General features: G+C 51.9%; 8 protein-coding genes across 8 annotated transcripts; 4 read left to right on the forward strand and 4 right to left on the reverse strand.

Annotated features, from left to right (window-relative positions):
- The first annotated feature begins 133 nt into the window (after nucleotides 1–133).
- On the forward strand, nucleotides 134–5,896 carry BO85DRAFT_278286 (putative rRNA biogenesis protein RRP5). The gene is made up of 3 exons (XM_025655161.1): nucleotides 134–680; nucleotides 740–5,179; nucleotides 5,236–5,896. Exons 1-3 carry the CDS (start codon nucleotides 198–200, stop codon nucleotides 5,791–5,793), a joined length of 5,481 nt encoding a protein of 1,826 aa, XP_025516543.1. The 5' UTR covers nucleotides 134–197; the 3' UTR covers nucleotides 5,794–5,896.
- BO85DRAFT_448633 (uncharacterized protein) lies at nucleotides 5,807–7,465 on the reverse strand. The gene is made up of 2 exons (XM_025659986.1): nucleotides 7,100–7,465; nucleotides 5,807–7,040 (listed from the first exon to the last, which is right to left on the reverse strand). Exons 1-2 carry the CDS (start codon nucleotides 7,135–7,137, stop codon nucleotides 6,014–6,016), a joined length of 1,065 nt encoding a protein of 354 aa, XP_025516544.1. The 5' UTR covers nucleotides 7,138–7,465; the 3' UTR covers nucleotides 5,807–6,013.
- Nucleotides 7,466–8,802: 1,337 nt separating this feature from the next.
- Nucleotides 8,803–11,078, forward strand: BO85DRAFT_448634 (uncharacterized protein). Its single transcript, XM_025659987.1, has 2 exons — nucleotides 8,803–9,456; nucleotides 9,544–11,078. The coding sequence occupies exons 1-2, from the start codon at nucleotides 9,056–9,058 to the stop codon at nucleotides 10,655–10,657; spliced, it is 1,515 nt and encodes a 504-aa protein (XP_025516545.1). The 5' UTR covers nucleotides 8,803–9,055; the 3' UTR covers nucleotides 10,658–11,078.
- Nucleotides 11,079–11,151: 73 nt separating this feature from the next.
- Nucleotides 11,152–12,853, reverse strand: BO85DRAFT_448636 (urease accessory protein UreD). Its single transcript, XM_025659988.1, has one exon. The coding sequence runs from the start codon at nucleotides 12,390–12,392 to the stop codon at nucleotides 11,322–11,324; it is 1,071 nt and encodes a 356-aa protein (XP_025516546.1). The 5' UTR covers nucleotides 12,393–12,853; the 3' UTR covers nucleotides 11,152–11,321.
- Nucleotides 12,854–13,200: 347 nt separating this feature from the next.
- BO85DRAFT_448637 (cohesin subunit IRR1) lies at nucleotides 13,201–17,712 on the forward strand. The gene is made up of 3 exons (XM_025659989.1): nucleotides 13,201–13,477; nucleotides 13,565–14,099; nucleotides 14,166–17,712. Exons 2-3 carry the CDS (start codon nucleotides 13,598–13,600, stop codon nucleotides 17,306–17,308), a joined length of 3,645 nt encoding a protein of 1,214 aa, XP_025516547.1. The 5' UTR covers nucleotides 13,201–13,477; nucleotides 13,565–13,597; the 3' UTR covers nucleotides 17,309–17,712.
- Nucleotides 17,713–18,835: 1,123 nt separating this feature from the next.
- BO85DRAFT_419411 (karyopherin alpha) lies at nucleotides 18,836–21,043 on the reverse strand (the record flags this gene model as incomplete). Its single annotated transcript, XM_025657858.1, has 3 exons — nucleotides 20,598–21,043; nucleotides 19,798–20,307; nucleotides 18,836–19,738 (listed from the first exon to the last, which is right to left on the reverse strand). Exons 1-3 carry the CDS (start codon nucleotides 20,829–20,831, stop codon nucleotides 18,836–18,838), a joined length of 1,647 nt encoding a protein of 548 aa, XP_025516548.1. The 5' UTR covers nucleotides 20,832–21,043.
- A 203-nt stretch (nucleotides 21,044–21,246) lies between these two features.
- Nucleotides 21,247–23,950, forward strand: BO85DRAFT_395781 (telomere-binding alpha subunit central domain protein). The gene is made up of 4 exons (XM_025656973.1): nucleotides 21,247–21,800; nucleotides 21,858–22,767; nucleotides 22,833–23,196; nucleotides 23,296–23,950. Exons 1-4 carry the CDS (start codon nucleotides 21,546–21,548, stop codon nucleotides 23,585–23,587), a joined length of 1,821 nt encoding a protein of 606 aa, XP_025516549.1. The 5' UTR covers nucleotides 21,247–21,545; the 3' UTR covers nucleotides 23,588–23,950.
- A 228-nt stretch (nucleotides 23,951–24,178) lies between these two features.
- BO85DRAFT_458803 (CCCH zinc finger protein) lies at nucleotides 24,179–25,754 on the reverse strand (the record flags this gene model as incomplete). Its single annotated transcript, XM_025661606.1, has 4 exons — nucleotides 24,179–24,942; nucleotides 25,041–25,416; nucleotides 25,475–25,618; nucleotides 25,680–25,754. The coding sequence occupies 4 exons, from the start codon at nucleotides 25,752–25,754 to the stop codon at nucleotides 24,179–24,181; spliced, it is 1,359 nt and encodes a 452-aa protein (XP_025516550.1).
- Nucleotides 25,755–25,957: the final 203 nt, after the last annotated feature.

Here is a 25,957-nt window from a genome sequence, read left to right on the forward strand (position 1 = left end):
AGTAGGCGGTGAAGATACCAATTAAGTTGGTTCGAGAATGGGCGGTACCCCCCAAACCAGAAGGCGGTCAGTATGATGATCGGCTTTTCCGTCCAGAAATTTTAATTTTTCTTGCATTGAAGAAGTACGATTTGGGAGCTTTGGAGCAGCTCATCGTGTCCGTACCTTCGTTTCGGACACTTCACACTTTTGCCACGATGGCTCCAATCAAGCGCAAGGGCAATGCCGCAGAGGAGGCATCTGCCCGCCAACCTCAGAAGCGTGTCCGTGTCGGAGCAGAGGATCGCAAGAAGGACCAGAAGAAACAGAAAACCGCATCGAATGATAGCAATCCCAAGCCTGACGCAAACTCTGCGCCCAAGGCTTCGGAACTCTCCGTCCTGCGCGATGACGAGCCTTCCTTCCCTCGTGGTGGTGGAAGTGTTTTGACGCCTCTCGAACGCAAGCAGATCCAGATCCAGGCAACGAAAGATGTCCTCTTCGAGCAGAAGGGCTCCAAGCCGTCTGCCGGCGACTTTGGAGATGATGGAATGGAAGATACAGATATGGAAGACGCCGGCGACGATACGAAATCGGCTGCCGCGAAGAAATCTCGCAAGAAGAAAACAAAGGGAAAGAAGGATGCAGAGAAGGATGCGACGGAGAAGAAAGATGTTCGCATTGAGGGTCTCAATTTCAAGGTATGTTTTGGAAGGGCAAGTGAGGCAATATATGCGCTTCTTGAAGCTTACAGATTTAGCGTGTTGTACCGGGAACTATGGTACTAGGACAGGTTTCGAGTATCAACGCTCACGACATCGGACTGTCCCTGCCCAACAATCTCACTGGTTACGTGCCTTTAACATCCGTGTCCAAGGTGCTGGAGGAGAAGATTGAGAAGATTCTCAAGGATGACGGGAGCGACGAGGAGGAAGATGATGAGGACGACGACTCGCTAGACCTTCACAAATACTTCTACCTCGGCCAGTATTTGCGAGCATACGTTGTTTCCGCGGGAAGCAATGCCGCCGATGCCAGTGCTAAGAGCAGGAAGCGCATTGAGCTCTCAGTCGACCCAAGACAGGCCAACTCGGGTCTTTCGAAATCGGATCTGGTCGTCAACTCCGCTGTTCAAGCCTCGGTTGTCAGTGTGGAAGATCATGGTCTGGTTATGGACCTGGGTCTTGAGGGAGGTGAGATCAAGGGATTTATGTCCTCCAAGGAAGTTGATCCCAAGACTCAGCCTTCCACTATCAAGGAAGGCTCGGTCTTCTTGTGTATGGTCACTGGCCAGAACGCTAACGGCAGTGTCATCAAGCTGTCCGCCAACCTCCAGTCCGCCGGTTCTATCAAAAAGTCACACTACCTCAGCACAGCTCCTACGATTACCTCTTTCCTCCCAGGTACCGCTGCGGAAATCCTTCTGACCGATGTTTCGTCAACTGGCATGGCCGGAAAGATCATGGGCATGCTGGATGCCACGGTCGATCTGGTTCAATCTGGGGGAAGCTCCGGAAAGGACGATTTGACCAAGAAATACAGCACTGGCGCCAAGATCAAGGGCCGTCTCGTCTGCACTTTCCCCTCAGCTGAGCCATACAAGGTTGGATTCTCGCTACTCGACCACGTCGCCAAATTTGCCACTGAGGGCGGCCCCGGTTCCTCGGACGACGCACCCGCCATCTCTGCCATTGTGCCGGAAGCTAAGGTGGTCAAGGTGGAACCCGGTCTCGGTGTGTACGTGCAGATCGGTTCGACTAAGCATCTCGGATTCGTTCACGTGTCGCGACTTGCAGATGGACAGGTAGAAACCATCTCGCCTGAGCTTGGACCCTTCCGAGTTGAATCGGTGCACGAGGGAAGAGTGATCGGATACAGTGCCATTGATAACCTGTACCTCCTGTCTTTTGAGAAGAAGGTCATTGATCAGCCTTTTCTCCGGGTCGAAGACGTGACTGTGGGTGCAGTTGTGAAAGGAAAGGTGGAGAAGCTTCTCATCGGAGCCAACGGTGTCGATGGCCTGATTGTTGTCCTTGCAGATGGCATCACGGGTCTTGTTCCGTCTATGCATTTCGCCGATACTCCTCTGCAATTCCCCGAGAAGAAGTTCCGCGAGGGTATGACGGTGTCGACCAGGATCTTGTCGGTCAACTTGGAGAAGCGCCAGATCCGTCTGACGCTGAAGAAGAGCTTGTTGAACAGCGAATCTGCGATTTGGAAGGACTATGAAGAAATCACTCCTGGCACCCAGTCCCCGGGAACCATCATCAAGATTCAACCCCATGGTGCTGTGGTTCAGTTCTACGGTCCAATCCGCGGTTTCCTTCCTGTGTCGGAAATGAGCGAGGCATACATCAAGGACCCTTCACAACACTTCAGACTCGGTCAAGTTGTCAATGTTCACGCCTTGAGCGTGGATGCCACTCGTGAGAAGCTTGCTGTCTCTTGCAAGGATCCCGAGACTTTCACCGAGGCTTACAGGAAGGCTTTTGAGAACATTCACCCGGGCATGCTTGTCTCTGGTACAGTTTTCGAGAAGTCGGCCGACGATACGCTTCTTAAGTTGGATGATTATGGCCTTGTGGCTCGACTCAACGTTGAGCATGTGGTTGATGGCTCCCCTTCGAAGCAGGCCTCTACCCTTTCAAAGATCCGTGTTGGGCAGAAGCTCAATGAACTGATGGTGATCGACATTCAGCGCGCACATCGCCTCATCAGGGTAACGGGTAGACAGAGCCTGAAGAAGGCCGCTAAGCACGGCTCAATCCCGTCCAAGTTTGAGGACCTCAAGGAAGGTGCCGACGTTACGGGCTTCATCCGCAACGTCACCACGAACGGTGTCTTCGTTGAATTCTTGGGTGGTGTTGTTGGTCTCGTTCCTAAGCGACTTGTTGGTGATGAGAATGTCAACAAGCCGGACTATGGCATGGCTCGGGGTCAAGTCGTGACCGCCACCGTTCATTCGGTCGACGCAGACTTTAAGCGGTTCATCCTGAGCATGAACCCTTCGGAGGCTACCCATGCCGGTGCGAAGAAGAAGGCTGCCGCCAAGCCCGAACCCACTCCCACAGACGATGCCGTCGCTAACGCTATTGACGAGGGCATCAAGTCGATGTCTGATTTCACCTTCGGAAGGGTCACAAAGTGCAAGGTCGTGTCTGTCAGAGCGACTCAGGTCAACGTTCAGCTGGCCGACAACATCCAGGGCCGCATCGACGTCTCTGAGGTGTTTGACAAGTGGGAGGACATCAAAGATCGCAAGCAGCCCTTGCGCTTCTTCCGTCCCAAGCAGGTTATCTCAGCCAGGATTCTGGGTATCCACGACGCTCGCAATCACAAGTTCCTTCCTATCAGTCACCGGACCGGAAAGTTCCCGGTGTTCGAGCTGTCTGTGAAGCCAAGCTTCCTGCAGGCTGCCAACCCCAGTCCTTTGAACCTGGAGCAGGTCCAGGTTGGCTCGACATGGGTTGGTTTCGTCAACAACGTGGCCGATGACTGCCTTTGGATCAACTTGTCCCCCAATGTTCGCGGCAGACTGCGTCTTATGGACGCTTCCGATGACCTGTCCCTCCTTGCTGATGTGGAGAAGCACTATCCCGTGGGATCTGCGCTGAAGGTTCATGTTTCCGCGGTAGACGCTGACAAGGGCCGTCTGGATCTGTCCGCCAAGCAGCGCTCCGATAAGCTTGTCTTTGAAGATGTTTCGGTTGGAATGGTTCTGCCGGGACGTGTCACTAAGGTCACTGAACGACAGGTCATTATGCAGCTCAGCAAATCGATTGTTGGTGCTGTTGATTTGATTGATATGGCTGATGATTTCAGCAAGGCCAATCCTACTGTGTATCAGAAGAACGAAGTGCTCCGCGCGTGTGTCGTTGCCATTGACAAGGCTAACAAGAAGATCTCCCTCTCTCTGCGCCCGTCCAAGGTTCTCAGTTCCTCCCTGCCCGTCCAGGACAAGGAGGTTACCTCCATCAAGCAACTCAAGGTGAACGACATTGTTCGGGGTTTCATCCGGAGGGTTGCAGACAACGGACTCTTCGTCACGGTCGGCCGCGATGTTACTGCTTATGTCCGCATCTCTGACCTCTCCGATTCCTACCTCAAGGAGTGGAAGGACTCTTTCCAGGCCGATCAACTGGTCAAGGGCCGTGTTACTGTGTCCGACTCGGAGCAAGGCAAGCTGCAGATGAGCTTGAAGGAGTCTGTTCTGGACCCCAACTACAAGGCTCCCATCACGCTTCACGACCTCAAGCCTGGCCAGATTGTTACTGGTAAGGTCCGCAAGGTCGAGGAGTTCGGTGCCTTTGTCGTCATCGACGGTTCTAAGAACATCAGCGGTCTTTGCCACCGCAGTGAAATGGCTGAGGGTCGTGTGGAAGATGCCCGGACCTTGTACGAAGAGGGCGATGCTGTGAAGGCCAAGATCCTCAAGATCGACCGTAAGCAGGAGAAGATCTCTTTCGGACTGAAGGCTTCCTACTTCGATGAGGAGGAGGAGGAGGACAGCGACGAAGAGGAGGAGGATGACGACTCTGAAGGCGTCAGCTTGGATGGCTTCGGTGGCGTTGATGTCGAGGGCAGCGACGATGAGGAGAGTGACGTTTCCATGGGCGGAGTCGACCTCGAGGGTGATAGTGACGAGGAGTCCGAAGAAGAGAGTGACGACGAGGAAATGACTGATGCACCAGCCAAGGCAAGCCGGAAAGATGGCGGACTCGGTGCTGGTGGTTTCGACTGGAGCGGCAACAACCAGGACGACGATGAGGCTGGTGCCCGCTCAGACTCGGATGACGAGGAGGATTCGCGACCCAAGAAGAAGAAGAACCGCAAGCCCGAGATCCAGGTCGACCGGACCGGTGATCTGGATGCTAACGGACCCCAGTCTGTCGCCGACTACGAACGACTACTGCTCGGTGAGCCCGACTCCTCTCTCCTGTGGCTTCAGTACATGGCCTTCCAGTTGGAGCTGGGTGAGGTCGAGAAGGCTCGTGAGATTGCCGAGCGTGCTCTGCGCACCATCACCATCGGCCAGGACGCTGAGAAGCTGAACATCTGGGTGGCCATGCTCAACTTGGAGAACACCTACGGCAACGACGACACTCTGGAGGACGTCTTCAAGCGTGCGTGCCAGTACAACGATACCCAGGAGGTTTACGAGCGGACGATCAGCATCTACATCCAATCTGGCAAGAACGAGGTAAGTTTCACGTGTGCTCTTAGTTCCCTTTCGCATGCTAACGGAGTCACCTACAGAAAGCGGATGATCTCTTCCAGACCGCTCTCAAGAAAAAGGTCTTCGGATCCCCCAAGTTCTTCGTCAACTACGCCAGCTTCCTGTTCGACACCATGGCTGCTCCCGAGCGCGCTCGTGCGCTACTGCCTCGCGCCCTGCAGTCCCTGCCTTCCCACACCCACGTCGAGTTGACTTCCAAGTTCGGCCAGCTGGAGTTCCGCTCGGTTAACGGCGACATCGAGCGTGGTCGCACGGTGTTCGAGGGTCTGCTGTCCTCGTTCCCCAAGAAGATCGATCTCTGGAACATCCTCTTGGATCTGGAGATCAAGAACGGCGATGCCGAGCAGGTCCGCCGTCTGTTCGAGCGGGTCCTGGGCATCCGCGACACGAAGAAGGGTGGCGCTGCCGCCGCCGTTGAGGCCAGCAAGAAGGTTCGGCCTAAGCAGGCGAAATTCTTCTTCAAGAAGTGGCTCTCCTTTGAGGAGAAGCTGGCGTCGGCTGAGGGTGGAAATGACAAGATGGTCGAGGAGATCAAGGCCAAGGCGGCCGACTACGTTAAGTCCTTGCAGCAGGAGTAGAGTGAGCATTGGTGTTTTTGTTTCTTTTTTCCTTTTTGATATCTGGGACATACTTAGACATGATGTGTATCTTGTATATATAAAAAAAGCATTTTTTCAGACGTGTTTCAGATCTTCTTCTAGGGGTATTGGTAGTTATTATCTACAACAATGCATCCTCCGTCTATACCTATACTTGCTACCCAACACAGCCTCCATATAAATCCATGGAGAGGGATTACTACCCCCTCCTCTTCTCAGCCATCAACCTCCGATACTCCTCAACAATATTCCTCCGCTCATTCGCCAATTCCTCTCTGCGCCTCAAACTCGTCGCTCCACCAGCAGCAGGCACATTCGCAACATCTACCTTCGCCCCACCCCGCACCTTGAACACCTCTCTCGGCTTCGTCAATTGCGGCGGCGCCTGCACCACATCCAACGGACTGATCTGTTTATTCATCCGTTCCTTCTTCAACTTCGCCCACGGATCCGCCTCCACCTTCGCCTGCAGCTGTTTCTGCACGCCCTTCTTCTTCGCCTTCCTCTTGCCCCCCTCAGCCTCCCACTCCTTCCACAGCCGCAACTGCTCCTCCATCTCCTCTTCGCGCTCTTCCCGCTCCGCCGCCTCCTTCTCTAATATCTCCAATTCTTCCTTCCGCCATTGCGATTGCAGTCGTAGCAGATGCTTCTCATGCTTCGTCACCCGCGTTTCGCGGATCTTGGGCACATCTGTCGCGGAGGGTTTCGTGCTGCGCGACATGTTGGAGAGAGGCATTTCGCGATCGACACGTGCCGCGAAGTCGGAGAGCTTCTCCCCGGGAAGGATTTGCGGTTTTACTGTCTTCTCTTCGGCTTGCGAGCTTTCTGTAGTGGTGGGTGTGGTGGTGGTAGTGGTTGTAGCGGCCTTCTTCTTCTTCTTGTTGTTGTTGTTCTTGTTGTTTGTTTGAGGAACATCCTCGTCGGAGTCTGATGAATCGGAATCGTTAATCCCGTTACGTTTACGCTTCTTCTGCTGTGCGCCGTTTTGTTGCTTCTGCTGAAGTTGGAGTAGGTGGCGGAATGCGCGCGGAGTGTCGTCGGCCCATTCTGAGGTAGATTTAGATTTGACCTTGCGTTCCCCGATGGCTTTATTTGTGGGTTTGGCTGCTGTTTGTGGTTTGCCGCCCTTGCCTCCTTTGCCTCCTTTGCCTTTGCCTTTGGTGGGTTTGGAGGGATCGCGGACGGGAAGGGGTTTGGCGATTACGGTGGGGGGGAGGTCGTAGGTGCTGTTGTAAGTTTTTGGTTAGTGGGTTGGTATTGTATATAACGGGTAGGAGAGACTTGCTTGGCATCCTTCTCACGGCGCTTGTGTTTGTGAGGCATTGTGGTGGTTGTATATGTGGATTGTTGTGGTAGATGGGGTATCGGTGTTGGTTAGATGGAGTTGAAACTTTTTTTGAGTTTCCCTTTTCGGGTGGGCGGCGTATCTTATCGCCGCTGATAAGGATGGGATCTTAGTATGTACTATCCACGCCGGACATTGGAGATATCATTCTTATTATTCGGGTTTGGGTTTGGTTGTTTTCTACATGATATTATTGTGTATGTTTTACTTTTGCAGGTGTACCACATATCAACTTACAGATTCTATAACTAAGTGGCTGGTTCGGTGCAAATGATGAAGGATGGTATAATAGACCTGTGATATATGTTGGACCCTTTGTAGGGCCAGCCTAGAATATATATTCCAACCTATCGGGTAGGATTGGACAGCGTAGGGCAGAACAACTACATGAACCTTACCATAATAGGGATTATAGTAAATAAGCAAATAAAGATAATAGTATTTTACTAATGAGCAACCCAGTTTACATTTCTAAGCATTCGACCACCGGGCCCCAGAGTGTAATCCGTACATCCGAAATGCAAGCTAGACTGACTGTCCTCTCGGATATAAAGCACCAGTTAAATGCGATGCAACGCTGGCCCTACACTGTACTAACATGGAAGCCACACAACACTGTCATTCGACCATAGCTAAATGTCTCACTCACACAACTGCTACATTATAAAGTAGTAATCATCCTCTAGGTTTATAATCCTAGCAATATCCAGTATTAGCCCTACTGTGTAAGTACTACTAGTAACAGTGTGTTGGACCACTTGTTGTCCTGCAACCGCTGCAGACAGCCTGCAGCCTAGCCAATTTAGTGCGAGAAGTCTGGTCTGGTCCGGCACTAATCAATTCCCCGATCACCTCATGCCTTTGCACTGCACTCTGGGTAAGTCGGCACCATAGAATGTTGTTCAAGGGTTCCATCCACATCCGCTGCTGTTCCGCGGGATTTAATTTTTTCGCCCCCCATCTCTCTCTCCTGTACGTTTGTGTCCCACAGTGGGTGGTGGCCGTGTCATTTGCTGCTGATGATCCATGTGTTTAGGCAACAGTCTCATCTTTTTTTTTTTCGATTCTTGCCCTATTGTATATAGTAATTATTACTAGTACGTAGTATGCTTGTGATGAGGTGAGGTTAGACAAGAAGGGGACCCTTTAAACTAGTAGTAATTTAAAATAATGGTGTCTGACATATATGTAAGCACTATCATATCATTCACTGCAGTATTAGGAACAAGACTTTCTTAGGTTGGATGAAAGGGTAGAACTAGTCGGGATGGACCAATCGTCAGCTTCAGTGCTGCACATGGGCGTGTTGGCTCGTTCCCGACTTTCTTCTGGCCTGACAGAAGGATTGTACTAAGGTTTCAATACTGAATGATATTCCATGGATTAGGAAGAGAAAGATGTGTGTGTCAAGACAGGGTCTACACGAATCCCAAGTGTGGTCGTCAGCACGCAAAGAGAAAGAGGGAATATCAAGATGGGTGACATGGTTGATCGGTGAATATCAAAATTAAATATGACCGTGACAACCGATTTAACCTTTGGGAAGTGGAGATCGCTTCACCCTCACATTCCTCCCTCCCGGGGCCCTGCGGCAATTCGGCTGCAACTGTGGATGGATCTCACCCCTCTTCCTCCTCCTCCTCCAGGGCACTTTCCCCCATTGAATGAATGAATCATGGGACGACCATTGGTGGTCCCGGCAGCTTTCTCGCTCGACTTATCGGAATTTGCCTGACCCCCCGATACCTTATATTATAATATAAACCCCATATAGCGACTCCCTTTTCCCTACTTATTAGTACTACTCCTACTCTCTTTCCTCCCTCTTGGTTCCTGACTAGCAGTGAGTGAGCGAGTGAGTGAGTGAGTAAGTAGTGAGTGAGCGGATCAACCAGTATGGCCTCTTCGTCTCCCTCGGCTTACCCTCATTCCACCTTCTCCAATCACGACGATAAAAGTCAATTGGACCGGTTCCCATTAGACAAGGATTTTGAGACGAGCACTGCCCTCAGGGAGTCGGCCTACGATGCTGATGTAGAAGCATCCCAATTCTACGCGGCCAAGCGACCACGATCGGGGCGCATGCGGGGAATCGTTGCTCTTATCGCCGCCTACTTATCGCCGCGGGAGAAACAAAAGAAGCATCACCGCCAGCCCGCCGACGCTCGCCCACTGCTCGCCTCCGCCAATAACGCCACTCCCACTGCCGCCTGGCATTCCTCCTCGCGACAATATCAAAGAATCAAATCATTGTCGCGGTGCTTGTGTTACCCTCTACTGGGACTCCTCGTCATGCTGTGAGTCGAGTTCCCCCCACCCACCTTCCCTCAACCTCTTCCCCTAATGGGTGAGTGTTCCCGTCAACTCACCTCCCAACCATTTAGGGGCGTCGTCCAGTTCATCTCCATCGCCTGCAGCATCGCCGTCTCCTTCTTCCCCGACGAATTCGACCGTGCCATCGAGCGGTGGCGTCATAGCGACCAGCGATCCCCATCCGCGGACATCCTGCATTGGCCAACAGACATCTCCAGAGATATCGTCCCCGTGGGATGCCACTCTCACAATGACTACTGGCGCCCTGTGCCGTTGTTCTCCGCCCTGCAGGCTGGTTGTACCGGCGTGGAGGCCGATGTGTGGCTCGTCGAAGATGACCTCTACGTCGGCCATACCATGTCTGCGCTGACGCCCCAGCGAACTCTGCGCAACCTGTACATCAACCCGCTGCTGCGCATTCTCGAGCTGCAAAACCCCATCACCGACCTCCACCCTCAGCGCGACAGTCCGCCGCAAGGGGTCTTCGACATGGATCCCTCGCAAACCCTAATCCTGTTGATCGACTTTAAAACGGACGGTCAAGAAACTTGGAACTACGTGCATGCACAGCTCGCCCCGCTCCGCGAGCGCGGCTATCTTTCCTTCTTCAACGGCACCGACATCATTCCGGGCCCCATAACCGTTGTCGGCACCGGCAATACCCCCTTCAACCTAGTCACGGCCAACACCACCTACCGCGATATCTTCTTCGATGCACCACTGGACAAACTTGTCGACGACAACATCACCACCACCGAGGACTACAACAATGACGATGACGTCTCCCTCTCAAATACCCCCGAAGCCGCAAAAGGGATAGCCACCCGCGCCACTAAGAATGTCGGTCAAGGCCTGTCCGGCATTTCCGACGCAGAAATCGGCCCCGATACCTTTGATTGGACCAATAGCTACTACGCTTCCGTCTCCTTCAAGAAATCCATCGGCATGCCCTGGTCCTTCCGGCTCTCCCAGCGCCAAGTCGATCAGATCCGCGCCCAGATCCGCGCCGCTCATCGTCACGGCCTTAAAGTCCGCTACTGGGGCGTACCCGCCTGGCCACGGAGTCTGCGCAACCACCTTTGGAGCTTACTCGTCCGCGAAGGTATCGACTATCTGAACGTGGATGATCTGCGCAGCGCCACTCGTCAGGATTGGCGACCTAGAATCTCGGATTGGTGGAGTTGATTGTAAATAGTTCGGTTTTCTTTCTTCTTTCTTTTCTTTTTGTTTTCTTTCCCTTTTCTCACATACATCGATCGCGTGCAATGGTCGCCCCCCACGCGCTTATTCACCTGGTGTGATGCATGGTCTTTCTACTACTAGACGATGATGATAAAGATGGCGTTTTTTTTCTGGGTTCTCTTCTTTTTGGTGCTAGGTAGATACCCACATGATGGTTTTGGGATCAGTATTAATTCAGTTTTCTTTTGGGGAGGTCTGGTTTAGGTTTAGCTACTAGTCAGTTGTTGAGGGGAAATCTGGGGGGTGATTGGTTGGCTGGTTTACTAGATAGCTGCGGAAGTACTACTACACTAGAGTACTAGATGATGCTGAATGTGAATAGATCAGTGAAGAACAAATTCTGATCATTTTGCATCAAATTCTGAGCTGATGACTTCTATTAACTTTCCGTGGATGAATTACTTTGGACTGCGTTCTCTTGGTGATCAAAAAAAAGTAACTGTTTGATTTGGAAACATGTCTGTTTCGGGGGATACGTGATCCGGGTATCATCTATCTATGAAGATAGTAAAAAATAACAGAAAAGATAACTGGCTAGTCCCTCCCGAGGGACGAGCAGAAAGACGTAGTATGTATGAAAAATAAGACCCCTATGTGAATAGGTAAATCACATACAAAATAACGCTTCCTCACCGAACTCGCGGAACACCGTACCCTCCTCGCGCAGAATCCCACCCAGCCAATCCTTGGCCGTTGCAAATTCCTTCGCGCCAAACTTCACCAGTACAAACCCGGCACGCACCCGTGCTGCCGTGAATGTCACTTGGGAATCATAGTTGGGCGTGGACTCCATAGCGGCCGGCGCCGAGGAGGCCCAATTCCTTGCGCCAATCCTCGGTAGCGAGGAGAACCGGTCCATGATGAAAGACGCGAGCTTTTCAAAGACTGGCCCGTAGAGAATCAAGGTCCCCACGACCCCGTGCGGTCGGGTACGCTCCCGCAACAGATCACTACGGTCGCATGTGTCCACTCCGTTTTCAAGAAGGGCCATGTCAACCTCGTCATCGAGAATGAGCGAGTCCCGGAGCAGCAGCTTCTTCTTTGGCGGTGCTCCTTTCCCGTCTGTTGTTGTAGTCCATACCTCGTTCTTGCCTCGCCAGAGATGGAAGTCCCAGCTCTCACCACGGGACGTCCGGCCTTCTGTCACCCAGTCGAGGATGCAGAGACTGCTCTTATTTAGTCCGTCAACAGTGAAGGTCTGGACTTGCTCATAGCGACTGTCCTTGTATGGCACAGCTGGGTCTGGCAGATAGCAGAGGGCAGCACCCTCGCCGACGTGCACGTCTAATGTTTGCCGACTCTTGTCGGAGAGTGTGTGTTTGAGAGTGCTGCGGTGGCCCTTCATACTGATGGGCTCAGTTTTGAAAATCTTGGTGCTCCCTTGTGGTGTTGTCACGACCATACGGGTGTGAGCTTCGAGGGTAATGGAGACCGAAATGTGGTCGCCTGGTAGCAGGCCTCCGCCGTAGGTGAGAAGGTAGAGGTGGACGGGGTTGGAAGGACATTTTGAGAGAGCGGCGTTCTGCGGAACGAAGCCGGGGACACGAGTGAGGAGTTTGAGAGGATATTTATAAGTGAGGGTCGTGAGAGAGGGATTTGCTGGTGGGAGGAGAGAGAGAACCACCTTGCCATGACCAGGCTTTGCAATGGAGGACTCAAAGGGAGACTTTATCGGCATGGTTGCAGATTTTTTGTGAAGTACATGAACAACAAGAAGAAAAGTAGAAGAAGGATAGAGAGAGGGAGGAAGAAAGAGAGTGAGTAATTGAAGGTGGATATTTTATGGGTGGAGGAAGAAGGAAAAGAGCGAGACGAAGACGGAATGCTTGGCTTTTAACTGCATGGTCGACCAGTTGCTCATCGCGGCGTGAGAGGAGAACCAGATGATGAAATGGAGCTGGGGGTGACGATGTTTGCTTTCCCCAGGTCCGGGCCAGACGTTGGGGGGGGGGAAAGGGAGGGAAGGAGTGGACTATCGTCAGGCAAAAGGAACAGCTGATGGGCTGTGCTACTGCGCGGAGAGAAGATCGAGGATCGCCAGACTTCAATGGCGTCGCAAAATCAGCATCAAGGCGGGGTCTTGATGGAGATGACTGGAATTTGATGGTCTGGCACTTCTTGGCCCTTCAATCGCGTCTTTTTTAGGAAGTCGCGATGGAGCCCCCCGTGGTTTCCATTACGGCATCGATTACTTCCTCCTCCGCACTTCCCGCTTTGGGGCTTGCGCCAGGGCTAGGGTTGGTCCCGTCACCTGGTCACCTGCTCGCCAGTGCCAAGCGTGTACCTTCCCCATTTGGGAGTAGCTCGGTAATTATTTTTTATTCTTTTCCGCCTGTCATTTTACATCCTCCATACAAAGTCACGGGGTCTGGCTTGTGTATTATTCAGAAAGCGGAGTTTGTCGCCTGAGGCTGCCACGCCTGTTGGCTCCCCGTCATCGCCAGGCACCAAAGCGCGTCGTCCGTCAACGAGCCAAAGTCAAGATCCCCAAAGTCCCTCCTCCGTCGTCCTATCTAACCCCCCTCCCTCTCTCCTTCCCCGTATCCCTTGGGTCCCACTCCCGACTTCCGCATGTCCTCAATTGCTTCCCTTTAGAATTGATTTATCCTATTTCTCACGTTTCTTCCCCGCCCATTGTCCGCGTGCCGCAACGTGCCTCAAACGCGCGCGCAAACCCGGAAGTCATAGGGAAACCCCCAACATCGCGTTTGACGGCTCCCGTTTCATCTCTATCTTTGACAAATCACCAACCCCCACGTCCAAGTACGCTCTACGCCCTGCAAAATCCTCAGAGAACATCCATCCAATGAATTCCGTTGGATCCCGACTGACCATTGTTCCGACCTACAGTGATATAATATCTTTCCCCGACAGACAGACGATATGGAAGCAGAGTCGCCCCTCTCAACACCTCAGCCGGACCAGACCCAGAGTGATGCCTCCCCGTCAACAGACAGGAGGAAATCGGGTCGCGTGACGCGAAAACCAGAGCTGTACTCCCAGAGCTTTGGCGCCAGCAATGGTGCGACCGCAGGCGGGGCTAAGCGCAAGCGCACCACGACTGGCGATGATAACGATGATGACAATGAACTGAGCAACGAGGACGCGTCCGAGTCAGACAGCGATGAGCCCGGCGACGAAGATCCCGACGAGGAGGAACTGCGCGAGAAGAAGCGGGCTGCGCGCAAAGCAGCCGCCAAGAAGCAGTCGTCCGCATCCAAACCGAAGCCCAAGTCCCGTACCGCGAAGAAACCGAAGGTCGCTGGCAACGGCCTACCTAGTCGCCTGGCCCTGCGACCCGCTGCCAACGGAAAGAAACCGGTTTCGCGTCCCAGGCAGATGAAAGCGCGACTCACCATGGCTGCGCGCGAGGGCGGTCTCTATGGTAGGTGTCTTACTTCAATTGATTCCTTGGCGTAATTGCTATGGCTGACATGGATATCTTTCCCAGCGGAGGTCTTTGGCAAGGGACGCACCGTCGAAACGGTTGCGGCGGAGTGGCTTACGCATTATCAAGAAGAGCAGCAGGAGGCAGTGTGCGACATGGTTAACTTCATGCTGAAATGCTCGGGAACTGATCTGGAAGTCACGACCGTTGATATTGAGAATGTCGACCACGCCCCGCACCGTGTGAGTGATTTGGCAACTCAGTACCAAACTTTAGGAATTTCCGAGTACCCCTTGATCTCCAAGTCCAGGAAACTGAGGTCTTTCCACCCCGTTTTGGAGAGTTTCATCATGACCCTGATCCAAACCCTGCACCACTCGTCCGTGCTATACAGCGATCCGAACCTTTTCGAGAACATCCAAGTTTGGATCTCGTCCCTGTCCTCTTCCGGATGCCGGCCTTTCAGACACACCGCTACCGTTGTCTCCCTAGCCACGATGAATGCTTTCTGTGATATTGCGCGGGAGGTCAACACCACTGTCTCCACGTCCCGCAAACAGCTGGAAAGTGAAAAGAAAAAGCGGTCAGTGAACAAGGGCCGAGTCGACGCTATTGAGACAGCGATCGAGGAGGGTGAGAAGAAGCTGGAGATGATCGACGACTACCTGAAAGATGGTGTGAACGTCGTCTTCGTCCATCGCTACCGGGATATCGACCCCGCCATCCGCGCCGAGTGCCTGGCAGCTCTGGGACGCTGGATGCGCACCTATCGCGAATACTTCTTCGAGGGCCAATTCCTTCGTTATTTTGGCTGGAACCTCTCTGACGCCGCGGGCCAATCGCGTGCAGTGGTAGTTGAGCAGCTCAAGTCCCTCTATGAGATCAAAGACAACATGGCGGGCCTTCGATCGTTTACGGAACGTTTCCGCCAACGCCTGGTAGAAATGGCTGCCCACGATGCTGAGATTACTGTGCGCACTTCTGCTATCGAGCTGCTTGACCTGATTCGCGATGCTGGATTGATCGAGCCGGCTGATGTGGATACGGTCGGCAAACTCGTTTTCGACTCCGAACCCCGGATCCGTAAAGCGGCTGGTCGCTTCTTCGTTGCGAATGTCGAGGATGTGTTCGACTCCACTATGGAAGAGATGGCAGAGGAGGCTGGCGAGATCTTCGGTGATGAAGATGAGGACGATTTCGAGTCACCCAAGCGCTCTTGGATCAAGTTCAAGTGCCTAGCGGATATTCTCCAAGCCTACGATGATCTCGAGAATGAAAGTGCCGAGGAACCCGTGGCGCCACGAGATGCGCTTTCGGGTGCTCCGATGGACACACGTTTCGTTCTTGCCACGGAGGCCATTTATCCCCATCTCACCGACCTTGCTCATTGGCAGTCTCTGGCAGGATACCTTCTCTATGACCATTCTCAGATCCCGGAGGACCCCAGCGAGGATGATACTGCTACTGTGGTCCGGAAATCGTACAAGATGCAAGAAGGTCAGGAAGTGATCCTTCTGGAAGTACTGTGCTGCGCAGTTAAACTGCGCGTCCTTGAGATTGCCAAGTCAGACATTGATAAGAGGGGCCGGAAAGTTAAAGCATTGACCGACAAGATCCCAGAACTGCAGGAGGAGATCTCGCACAGCCTGGCGCAGATCATTCCACAGCTGCTGAATAAGTACGGCTCCGTACCGGAGGCGGCATTTGCGGTCTTGAGGCTTGAACATCTTGTCGACCTGGAAAAGATCGAGGATATACAGAAAGACGCGACGGCTTATACCGCGTTGTTGAACGACATCAACAAGCAGTTCTTGACCCATTCAGACCAGGATGTCCTGGCCGAGGCCAGCGTTGCGTTTATTCATGCAAAGAGCTCCGATGATATGCGCGAGGCGCTCGAGGGCAAGATTCAGGAGCTATGGGACAACGTGGTGGAGACTCTGAGCACTCTGTCACGAAAGCAGGACGTGTCAAAGGGAGGCTCGATATCTCCCGCGACCCTGAACGAACTCGTCAACACAGTGATCCGGATATCCAACCTTGCCAGTGTGACGGACTGTACGCATGTCTTGGAAACCATGCCTTCTGGTCGATCGAAGGGTAAGCGCACAGACGTTTCAGAAGCACCTTTCAACGCTCTCGTGCATCTGATGAAACGGGGGCTGCGCGACCCGGAGGATGATGAGGATCTGGCCAAGGCAGAAAGTGAACTGGTTACAAACAGCATTCGGACGCTTCTGTTCTACTTCATGTGGAAGGTGCAGACATTGACCACGGCCCTGAATGCAGGAAAGGCTTCGTTCAATACGGCATACTTCGAGGCTCTGACCAAGGGCCGTGAAATCTTCACCACAACACTTGTTGCTATCATGAAGCAGCGCTTGGGGCTGGACGACATCAGGTTCTGCGCAGCCACGACGCTCCTAGACCTTCAGACCCTGTTCGGCACCCTTCGCCATGCTGGACTGAGTGCAGCCAATGACGAGGATGTGATCCTCCAGACTCAAAGTCTTGTTCAAGAGATCGGACGTGAGCCAAAGACACTCATCGCCAGGATACATAGCATAGCAGAACGCACGTACGCGAGGAAGATCCGAGTTCCCATAAGGGCTGCCGACGATGACGGGCTATCTGACGAAGACATCCGGAAGGCACCCCAGGATGAAGACGACGAAGAGTCCGAACCCGAAGAAATACTGGACGACGAGCGCCTCCGATCGAGCATTATTGCCGAACAACGCCTGTGCGAACTGACCGGCAAGATTGTCCTCGCTATCGTCGGACGCATCATCGACGCCACCGGATCAGACAGTGGAGCATTGACGAAGAAACTGCTCAACAACAGGTCTCAGCTGGGTCGAAACTACCGTGAAGTCCTCGCCTACCTCGGGGACCTCATACCCAGCAGAAGCACAGCAACACGAGCCGCCCCGTCACGAAGTAAACAACCATCGGCGCAAAGCAAACCCCAGAATGGCGCCAGCAAGCGAGCAGGAGAGCACAAATCCGCCGAACGGATAGACGACGAAGAGGACGAGGATGAGAACGACGCTGAAGAAGAATCCCATCACGAAGATGACGAAGAGGAGGATCTACGAGCCCGTGGCCTCCTCGAAGAGGAGAACATCGACCAAGACAATGACGAGGAGGAAGAGGAAGAGGACGATAATCCAGATCCGGACGAGGACGAAGTTATGGGTGATTAGTTTATTTTCTGTTTTCATCATACCATTCATGTCTTGTCTATTCAGTTGATATTTTCTTTTTTCGGACGAAAATTATTAGGGAAAGGCACGCAGTATTAAGGTGTCAATTTGCTATTCTAGGCCATTTACCTTTTTTATCCTTCTGATTGATTGCGATTCGGTGTGACGATCTACTGTCATTTTCTTCAATATTCGATTCTCCCTTCTGTCCTTCCAATTCAATATGCGGGGTCTCTCTTTGCTTTTTCTTCATTTCTACTACCCACCCCGGCTTCCCATCTTACTGTTACTACTATGTAGCCCTGGCCTGATATCACTACTCTTCGTTTCTTGATTTACTTCTGTCTTCATTAAGCCTCCTTTGCCCCGGACAATGAAGGAAATCTTCGCAGACTACTTCCACCTCATTTATTTTCTTCATTCCAGCTTCCGTAGATCATCGGCCTGCCTTTGCCTAGTAAATTTCTGCCTGGCTCTTTTAAGAGGGTGCTTCAACATGAGTAGTCTACAGACAGGGGATATTTGAGGTTCTATTTATCCGCCTTTGTATCATGCCCTACGGCCTCTACGGTTGTACAAATGTACGTCCTTGTGTACCTGTGTGATATAATTAGTCTTTGGTGTGAGAACGAGTATACTTTAGGCAAGTTGCTTCGGTGTATTTCACTCCGTGTCAGGATTACAAGGAAAGAAACCAAGGGAACACATTTGAGATGTTTCAGCGTAGGTAAGGCATATATGGGGTGGAAAGGAATATGTCAATTTCCAGGGCTAGGTTTACTATCCACCATGACTGGATCTGTTGGATCTCTTTAGACTATACTGAGTTTGTTCCTGTTTCCCTAAGGATTCCAAACCACATCCAGGGACAGAGCCAGTGGTCTGCGTATGCCGACACCAACGCCTAGTAGTATTCCTTTATTTTTGTCTGTCTAGGCGATAAGGGGACGGAAAGCACCTAAGCCCGCAAAACAACCACAACCGAAGGGATAATCCAGAGGAAATGAACAAGAATGAGACCGAAAAAAGAAAACAAATACGCCTGTGTATGAGGGATGCTACGGGGTGGTACCAGAGTAATAGGCACGTATAAGAAGGGGTACATGATGGTGAATCTTTATCGTTCGTGATGGTCAAAACAGAGGGGAAGAATCATGATACGGGAAGGGAAATTGGGGATGGGGGAGGGGGAGGGGGAGGACAAAAGGGGTTAAAATGAGGAAACCTGGAAGGGCAAAACAAGAAAGAGTCGGAAGAGACTTCGCAAAGTACTCCAAGGATGGCGAGGAGCCACACTAGACACCGCCGTTTCTTGAGTCACGAGAAGCCTGGAATAGTGAAGTGATAATCTCGTCCCAGAGCCTCCACGAACTCAAGGTTGAGGGTCCACATGGCGGCATGGTGACCGCCAGGTGTAGATCTAGCGAGAAAGAATCGAAATAGATGGGTGCAGATCTCTCATGTGGGGTCATTGTTTCATTGCCAGTAAAATGCGTGTCAATTTTGTTTTTGTCTTTTTTTTTGTTTTTACATATCCATGGAGTCACCACCGTTGGCGAAGTTGAACCCGCCCTGCTGTTGCGTGGTGCCGAGGGCGAATCCAGTCTGGGTCTGCTGAGGAGCAACCTCATCAATGTCACCAGCCTCGTCCTCATCAGAGAAGTACTTCTCGATGATGTTGTACGCCTTCATGTAGATCTCCTCGTTGGCGTTGTTCTGGCAGTCATGGATCTTCTCCATACCACCGGCCTCTTCGATGAACAGGGCATAGCGGTTGACGTTTGCCTCAGCCTGGCCAGCCTCCTTGTCCATCTCGCCGACCTTAAGGATGTTCTCCAGACCGTCCAGAGCAACCTGGATGATCTTGTTGTCAGGGCAAGCAAGAAGGTCGCACAGGGGCTTGATGCATCCCTGGGACACAAGGTAGCGGATCTGGTCAGGCTTCTGCAGACCACCGGAGGTGGCGTTGGAGATGGCCCAGCAGGCCTCCTTACGCGTCTTGAAGTCACCGTTCGCCAGCAGGTTGATCAAGGGAGGGATAATGCCGGCGTCGACGACGGCCTGGATCTGGCTGGAGTTACCAGCAGTGATGTTGGAGATAGTCCAGCACGCCTCCTTACGGATACCGTCCTTGGTGGAGCTCAGCAGAGCAAGGAGGGCGGGAAGAGCACCGCAGTTGATGATGACCTGGGTCTGGACATCGTCACCAGTGACGATGTTACCAACCGACCGGAGAGCGGGGGTCTGGACCGAGGTCGAGGCGTGCATGAGGAGCTCGACAAGACGGCGGGGGATGCCGGCCTCGATGACAGCCTGGATCTTGTCGTTGGCGCCATCGGACAGGTAGGAGATGGCCCAGCAAGCATCAATCAGGACCTCATCATCAAGCATGTAGATGAGCTTAGCAAGGACAGGAAGAGCGGGGGCAATCTTTGGAATCCATTGTTAGCGACAACAGCTCGTTAGCATGAGAAGAGAGGATAACATACGGTGTTCCAATCAGGCTGAGGCGTCTTGCCGCGGCAGAAGTTGCTCAGGGTCCAGGTAGCGTTGCGCAGCATGCTCAGCTTCCGACCATCGTTGATGAGGTTCAGCAGAGGACGCAGAGCACCGGCGTTAAGGACAAAGTCACGGCATTGAGGGCTGTCACCCGCAATGTTACCAAGGGCCCAGACGGCCTGCTCACGAACATCGGGCTCAGGGCTGCTCAGGAGCTCGCAGAAGATCGGCACAGCACCAGCCTCGATAACGACCTGGGTCTGTTGGGCGGAACCGGAGGCAATGTTGGTCAAAGCCCAAGCGGCTTCGAACTGAACAAGAGTGTGGGGGGATCGGAGGAATTCAACGAAGCGGCTCACGACACCGGTCTCGATGACACGCTCAATGGGAGGGTTGCGCTCCTTGGAGAGCAATTTCCTGAACTTGGTGGTGGCTTGGATCTGCTGGTCAATCTGATCGGAGAAGACGCCCTTAACCATCTCGGGGAGCTCCACATTAAGCTAGAAAACCATCCATTAGCTAATTTGCACAGGAATGAACACATCTTTGCTGAGCGCAATGGTAGTCTTGATGATGCTGGTCGTGTGCTTGTCTAGTCAAGGCCGAATGAGGGCTCGCCCGGCGGCAAAGCGGTGAGAAGCTCTCACACTGGGACGCATCTGGACAAGCAAGACCGACCAGAAAGAAAGATCGAAAACGGGCAGCCGACGGGCGCAGCTCCCGGTCGGGAAAGGAACAAAGAGATCGAACAATGGATATAGAAACAAAAAGAAATGCAGGAACCGCATACCTCACTCTCGATGGCGCTGGCCTCATCGTCACTCTCGGCAGCTACGCCGCCGCCCACACCAATGCCGCCATCGCGGGTCTGGATACCTCTCCTCTTGGCCAAATTCTCATCTCTCTTCTGCTTTCTGATTTCAACCTGTTGTTCCTCACGACGACGACGGAGCTCGTCAGGCCGGAACTGGTTCCGGGCCTTGAACTGAGTGCGACGATGCTCGGGGATGTAGCGCTCGGCCATGGTTGCTTGGGACACAGAGGGGTGAAAACAAAGCGCACCACAACCGGGTGTATTAGCTTAAGAAATGGGGGGGAGAGAAAAGGAGATGGAGGGGGAAAAGAAGAAGATGAAGTAAATAGCAAGATGTGGGAGATGGGAATCCCAGCAAGCTAAATAAGGGGATAGAGAAAGAGGCTAGACAAAGGAAGAAAGGACAAGCGCAAAGCTGAGATGGTAGAAGGAGGGGAAAAAAGTGTTGATGCTCTTCGGAGGTGGGATTGCCCAGTCACGGGACGCCGCTGATTTGCTGTTTTCGTCCAGCTCCGCCCGCAAGCGCCACTTCCGCCTAAGCGAAGTTGGCGCCGGTTCGTCTCATTTCTTTGCCCTGACAAACGCGTCTGCTTGTTCCTTTATCTATATTGGATCAGTTGTTCATCGAGAAACCTTCTGACGCTGTTCTGGAAACCGGCTGTCTTGCTAGCCATTTCTAATTCGGGCTCTTCTGGTGGATGCGTTGTTTACGTGTATTACTACTAACTGCTCCACTCGGTCCCGCGTCGATCTATTCGCGGTTCGATCAACAATACTACTTCTAGTAACTTATTTATCTATGTTAACAGCCAAGAAGATCCGAACTCACGGCATTTCAGTCCTGCAGTGGATGCATTATATGCGTCAGGCTCTGTTCTACTGTGGCTCAATATGAATTTTGCGACATAACGTAATTTTCACACCATGTCTCGCTTCGTGGATGTGTCCACTGCGCTCTCTGCGCAGGGCAGAGTAAGTGTGATTGGCGTCGTAGTCGACGTCTTCGGAGGAATTTGGAAGTCTAGAGGATCGTCCAGCTGTATCACCTTTACCATCAAGGACTCGGGTCTTGACAATGGACATACATGGGACGGGTTGAAAATCAAATATTTCAAAGACAATGAGAGCCATTTACCCCCCGTCCAACTACGCGATGTGATCCTGATACGAGATCTGTGGGTTCGTGAGGCATGACGTGACCCCTTCATCGGTGACAGACTGACCATTTGACTGCAGGTAAGAAATTTTAAAGGAGACCCGCTGGGGGTCGCTGCCCAGGACAGAGAAGTACCCTGGGCAATCTTTCGCTTGGACCCAGATCCCACGTCTAGTCCTGCACCCCTTTGTGGCCCTACACACTTCGAGCCATCGCCTTCGGAGAAGATACATGCTCTAAATCTGATGAATAGCCTCCCCGCGGTCGATGGCTTCCGCAAAGCCCCAGCGCAGGATACTCCGCGTGGCCCCTATATTGTCCAGGCTGCAATTCCAAATTCTAAGCCTTATCCGCACAAGAAGCTCTCACTTGTCAAGGATATTGTAGAACGAAATTATGTTGACCTCGTGGGGGAAATTGTCAAGATCTATACCAACGACAGTGAAAAGGTCGTCCTCTATTTCACCGATTACACGGCCAACAATGGTCTCGAAGACCGCCAAATAGACGATGCCGGTGACAATGGCTTTGGCACTGAAGGAGATGTCTACGGATATCAAAAAAGACCCAAGAAGAAATGGACAGGACCTGTTGGACGAATGACCCTCACAATCACCCTCTGGGAACCCCATGCATCGTATGCACGCCAACACCTAAAGAATAACGATCTCATCCAGCTATACAATGTGCACGTCAAGCGCAGCCGCATCAATGGGATCTTAGAGGCCAGTGTGCACACAAACCGCACGAATCCAAATTCAGTGAATGTACATACCTTGGACCGTCGCAAAGATACATTTGTCGTGCAATTTTTACAGCGTAGGACGGAATACTGGAAAGTGAATCCTCGGAAGCGGGAACCGGAAAACGAAGCCCAGCAAGTTCCCAAAAGAAGCACCAAGAAACAGCGAAAGAGAGCCGAAAAGGTGGAAGAAGGCCAAGTTTCCATAACAGCAGCAAGCAGCAAGCGATATGCACTAAATGAGAACAGTAAGTCGTGCTGTCCTGTTAATAGCCACTGGGGTATCGTATCGTTGATTGACAGTCTATGACAGTCATAGCAGGCAATCCGTCTGTCCCTACAATGTCCCTCGAAGCGATCCTCTCCAACAAACTCCATGACAACATTTCATATGACAACATACAGTACCGCTTCCCTTTCCAGAATTTCTGCTATCGAACCACAGTTCGTGTCGTCGATTTCTTCCCCCCACGACTGGAAGACTTCTCCGTCCCCGAAGACTCCTCCGGCGAGGGAACCTCCCAGAGAGATCCCGACCGGTTCATTAGATGGGAATGGCGCTTTTGCCTGCTCGTTGAAAGCGTCCCTCCTCCAACCGCAGGCCAAGCGAAAGAGCAGATGAGGTTATTTGTAGCTGGTCCGGACGCGGAGTATCTATTGGGATTAACTGCAGTCGAGTAAGTGTTGCCGATCCGCCCCCCCCTTGCATAACTGACACGACAAATGAAATATGCCTGAGACCAATCCTCTAACTTTAATCTTGCTATGTCCATTAGTCTAAGACGGAACCAACACGACCTAAAGGAACTCCGAGAAAAGCTCTTCATCCTATGGGGCGATCTGGAGGAGCGCAAGAGAGCGGCCCTGCACGACGGAAAGCAAGACATAGGTCCAGTTTCATGCAGACCTTTCAATTGCTGCATCCAAGAATATGGTGTCCTCTGCAGACATCGCCCTGATACGGAGAACACCACCATTAATAACGAAGATGACGAGAATGGCTGTAGTCATGACGACTGCTTTGGCTGGGAGAGGCGCTTTGCTATGTTCATGACTACTATTTCGTAATACACTTTTTGCGTGCAAAACTGCTTTCTGGGAATAACGGCGGTGTTTGCTGTTGTATAAATAGGGTACTTTGTTTTGCTTTTGGTGCTAGGGTTATCTAAGCGCATGAGTCTTGGGGACACGGTTTCGTGTATGCAAGGCAAGAATGATGTGATAGTGCTTCCATCGAATCAGTGATGCACAGAAACTGAGATACTGAATCATATCAAATACAAGAGTCCAAAGATAATAGTGTTACGACGATATAGATCGGATTGCATATATGTTAGCGGGTGAGAAATTGGCGAAAATGTCATATTAACAGAAAATTTCACAGATTGGGTACCGAATTTAGGGATATCCATCAAGATATGTACCATGCGCAAGGTGATAGAAAATCAAGTGTAGGAAGCACGCCAGCAAATAAGGATCTTGGTGTTGATGGTCCAAAAACTTGTTGAAAAAAGAAAAGTCCAATCTTATCTGCGCGAAGCCGTTACAAAGGCCAAAGGAAAAAACAACTTTTGTGCTAGAGCAATGCAGGTCCTGTTTCACGCTGCAAACTTGAAAGAGAAAATGGAGCTCGCTTCCCCAATTACTATACCCCTGCCATTAGACCTTGGTTAACTTAACGATATTGGTGTCGATGCCGTGCGCGGCAGGATCAAATCGACAATTCGAACCCCAGTAACAATCTTTTTTCCCGGGCTCTGCGTGAGGGCACCGATGCCCATATGTACATTCCGGGTCATCGCAATCTAGTCCATATCGGCAGGGTGTCATGCGGGCGATGGCGGTTAAAACTGAAAGTTCACTTTTGGTCAACCTGCGCGAGTGGTCATGCTGACAGTTGTCAATTGTGCATTCTCCTAGGAGGTAATGAAGGTTGCATAATTTTAGTTTCTTCAGGCGATTCATCTCTTCTCGCGGGATGCTTTTAAAGTCAACCCGGTCTACACGTTGACCGTACTTGTTTCGTTCAACGATCTTGGGTCGTGCGGGCGTAACTGATTTCGATTGCACCACTTGGAAATCCCCAGGAGTTGATGGCCTGGCAGAAGTGGAAGACATCGACGTACTAGCGTTCGTTGACGTGCTGGTCGAGGTTCGTGACAGTGGCACTGCGCCTGGTTTCGGCGATGGAGTAAGAGCTGGAGGAGGTTTGGACGCTACTGCGGCTTTCCACGGGGCCCAGACAGGTGTTATTTTTGTATTTCGAAGGATTTCTGGGAACTGAGAGACTCTGTATGCGGCCTTGATTTTGGCCAGATCTTTTTCAAAGGTGATGCCCTCGATCAAGGTTACTCTTCCTACTAGGTCAATGTCTTCCATTATGTCCACCAAGATCTGGGCATATGCGTTGGTGTCGGCGCATCCTAAGAAGATTTGATGACAGTGGCAGTTATATAGGTTGACTTTGAAGGCCTCTAGAGATGGCAGACAGCAGGTCAGCGCATCGTCCTGAGTAACATACCAATGCAAGTATCTTGGACAAGGAAGTCTTGTTGCGTACCTGCGATCTTGTCATGTGCGTTGTCTAGTCCAGTTTCCACAAGGTCGAACAGTGGATGGCCATTGTTGAAGCCCTTAGCAAAGCCCTCGATCGATGATGGGTCGGTGCTAATGACGCCTCGGACACACATCTCACTCAGACATTTCAAGTTAACGTACATCCTCGTGATTATTTTTGGATTATCAAGGCCCGGGAAATTGCTGGCAACATAGTCTTTCAGGGCGACAGCAAGCTTATTGGCTGCAACTTTGCCACCTTCTTCTCCCCTTTGTAGGAACTCGTCCTTGAAGATGATGCCAGTTCCATCTAGTAGCACGACTATAAAGGGCTCGCGGTCCTAAAAGCGGACGGGCATGATTAGCACAGACCAAGCTGCAGAACTATGAAGGTCCCACCATAATGGCCTTGATCCTCGCGATATGCTGCATTAACTCCATTTCATGAAGCTGGATATCACGATTAAACCGCGTTTCACGTTCATGATCGAGTTTCTCTTGCTGGAAGGCAGCCTCCAGCTCTGTCACACGCTGCAAAAGTTCCTAGGTGCAGGGAGTGTAACGTCAACATGGAGCACTTGATACTGTGATGCTGAGCGGCTACCTCGATTAGGATATTCTTATCTTGTTCTATAGATGCCAGCTGTTTATATCGCTCGAGATATTCCGGGGCTGTCATGATGGACTAGGTAAGGTTTGGGCACTAATGGTTTAAGAGGGATAGCAAGTGAGAGAGAGGTCTTCTGAAGCGCCAGGCTATAGAAGCACCGAGAATGGGGAAGGGTTGATGGTAGGCGGCTGAAACGGCGACGATCGAGATTATGGAGCCAAAAAGAGTAGCAGATTGGGCAGACAGCGGGGAAGTCAATACTATCGGGAGTG

The sequence above is a fragment of the Aspergillus piperis genome (genome assembly GCF_003184755.1).
Source record: "Aspergillus piperis CBS 112811 unplaced genomic scaffold BO85scaffold_7, whole genome shotgun sequence".
Taxonomy (NCBI): domain Eukaryota; kingdom Fungi; phylum Ascomycota; class Eurotiomycetes; order Eurotiales; family Aspergillaceae; genus Aspergillus; species Aspergillus piperis.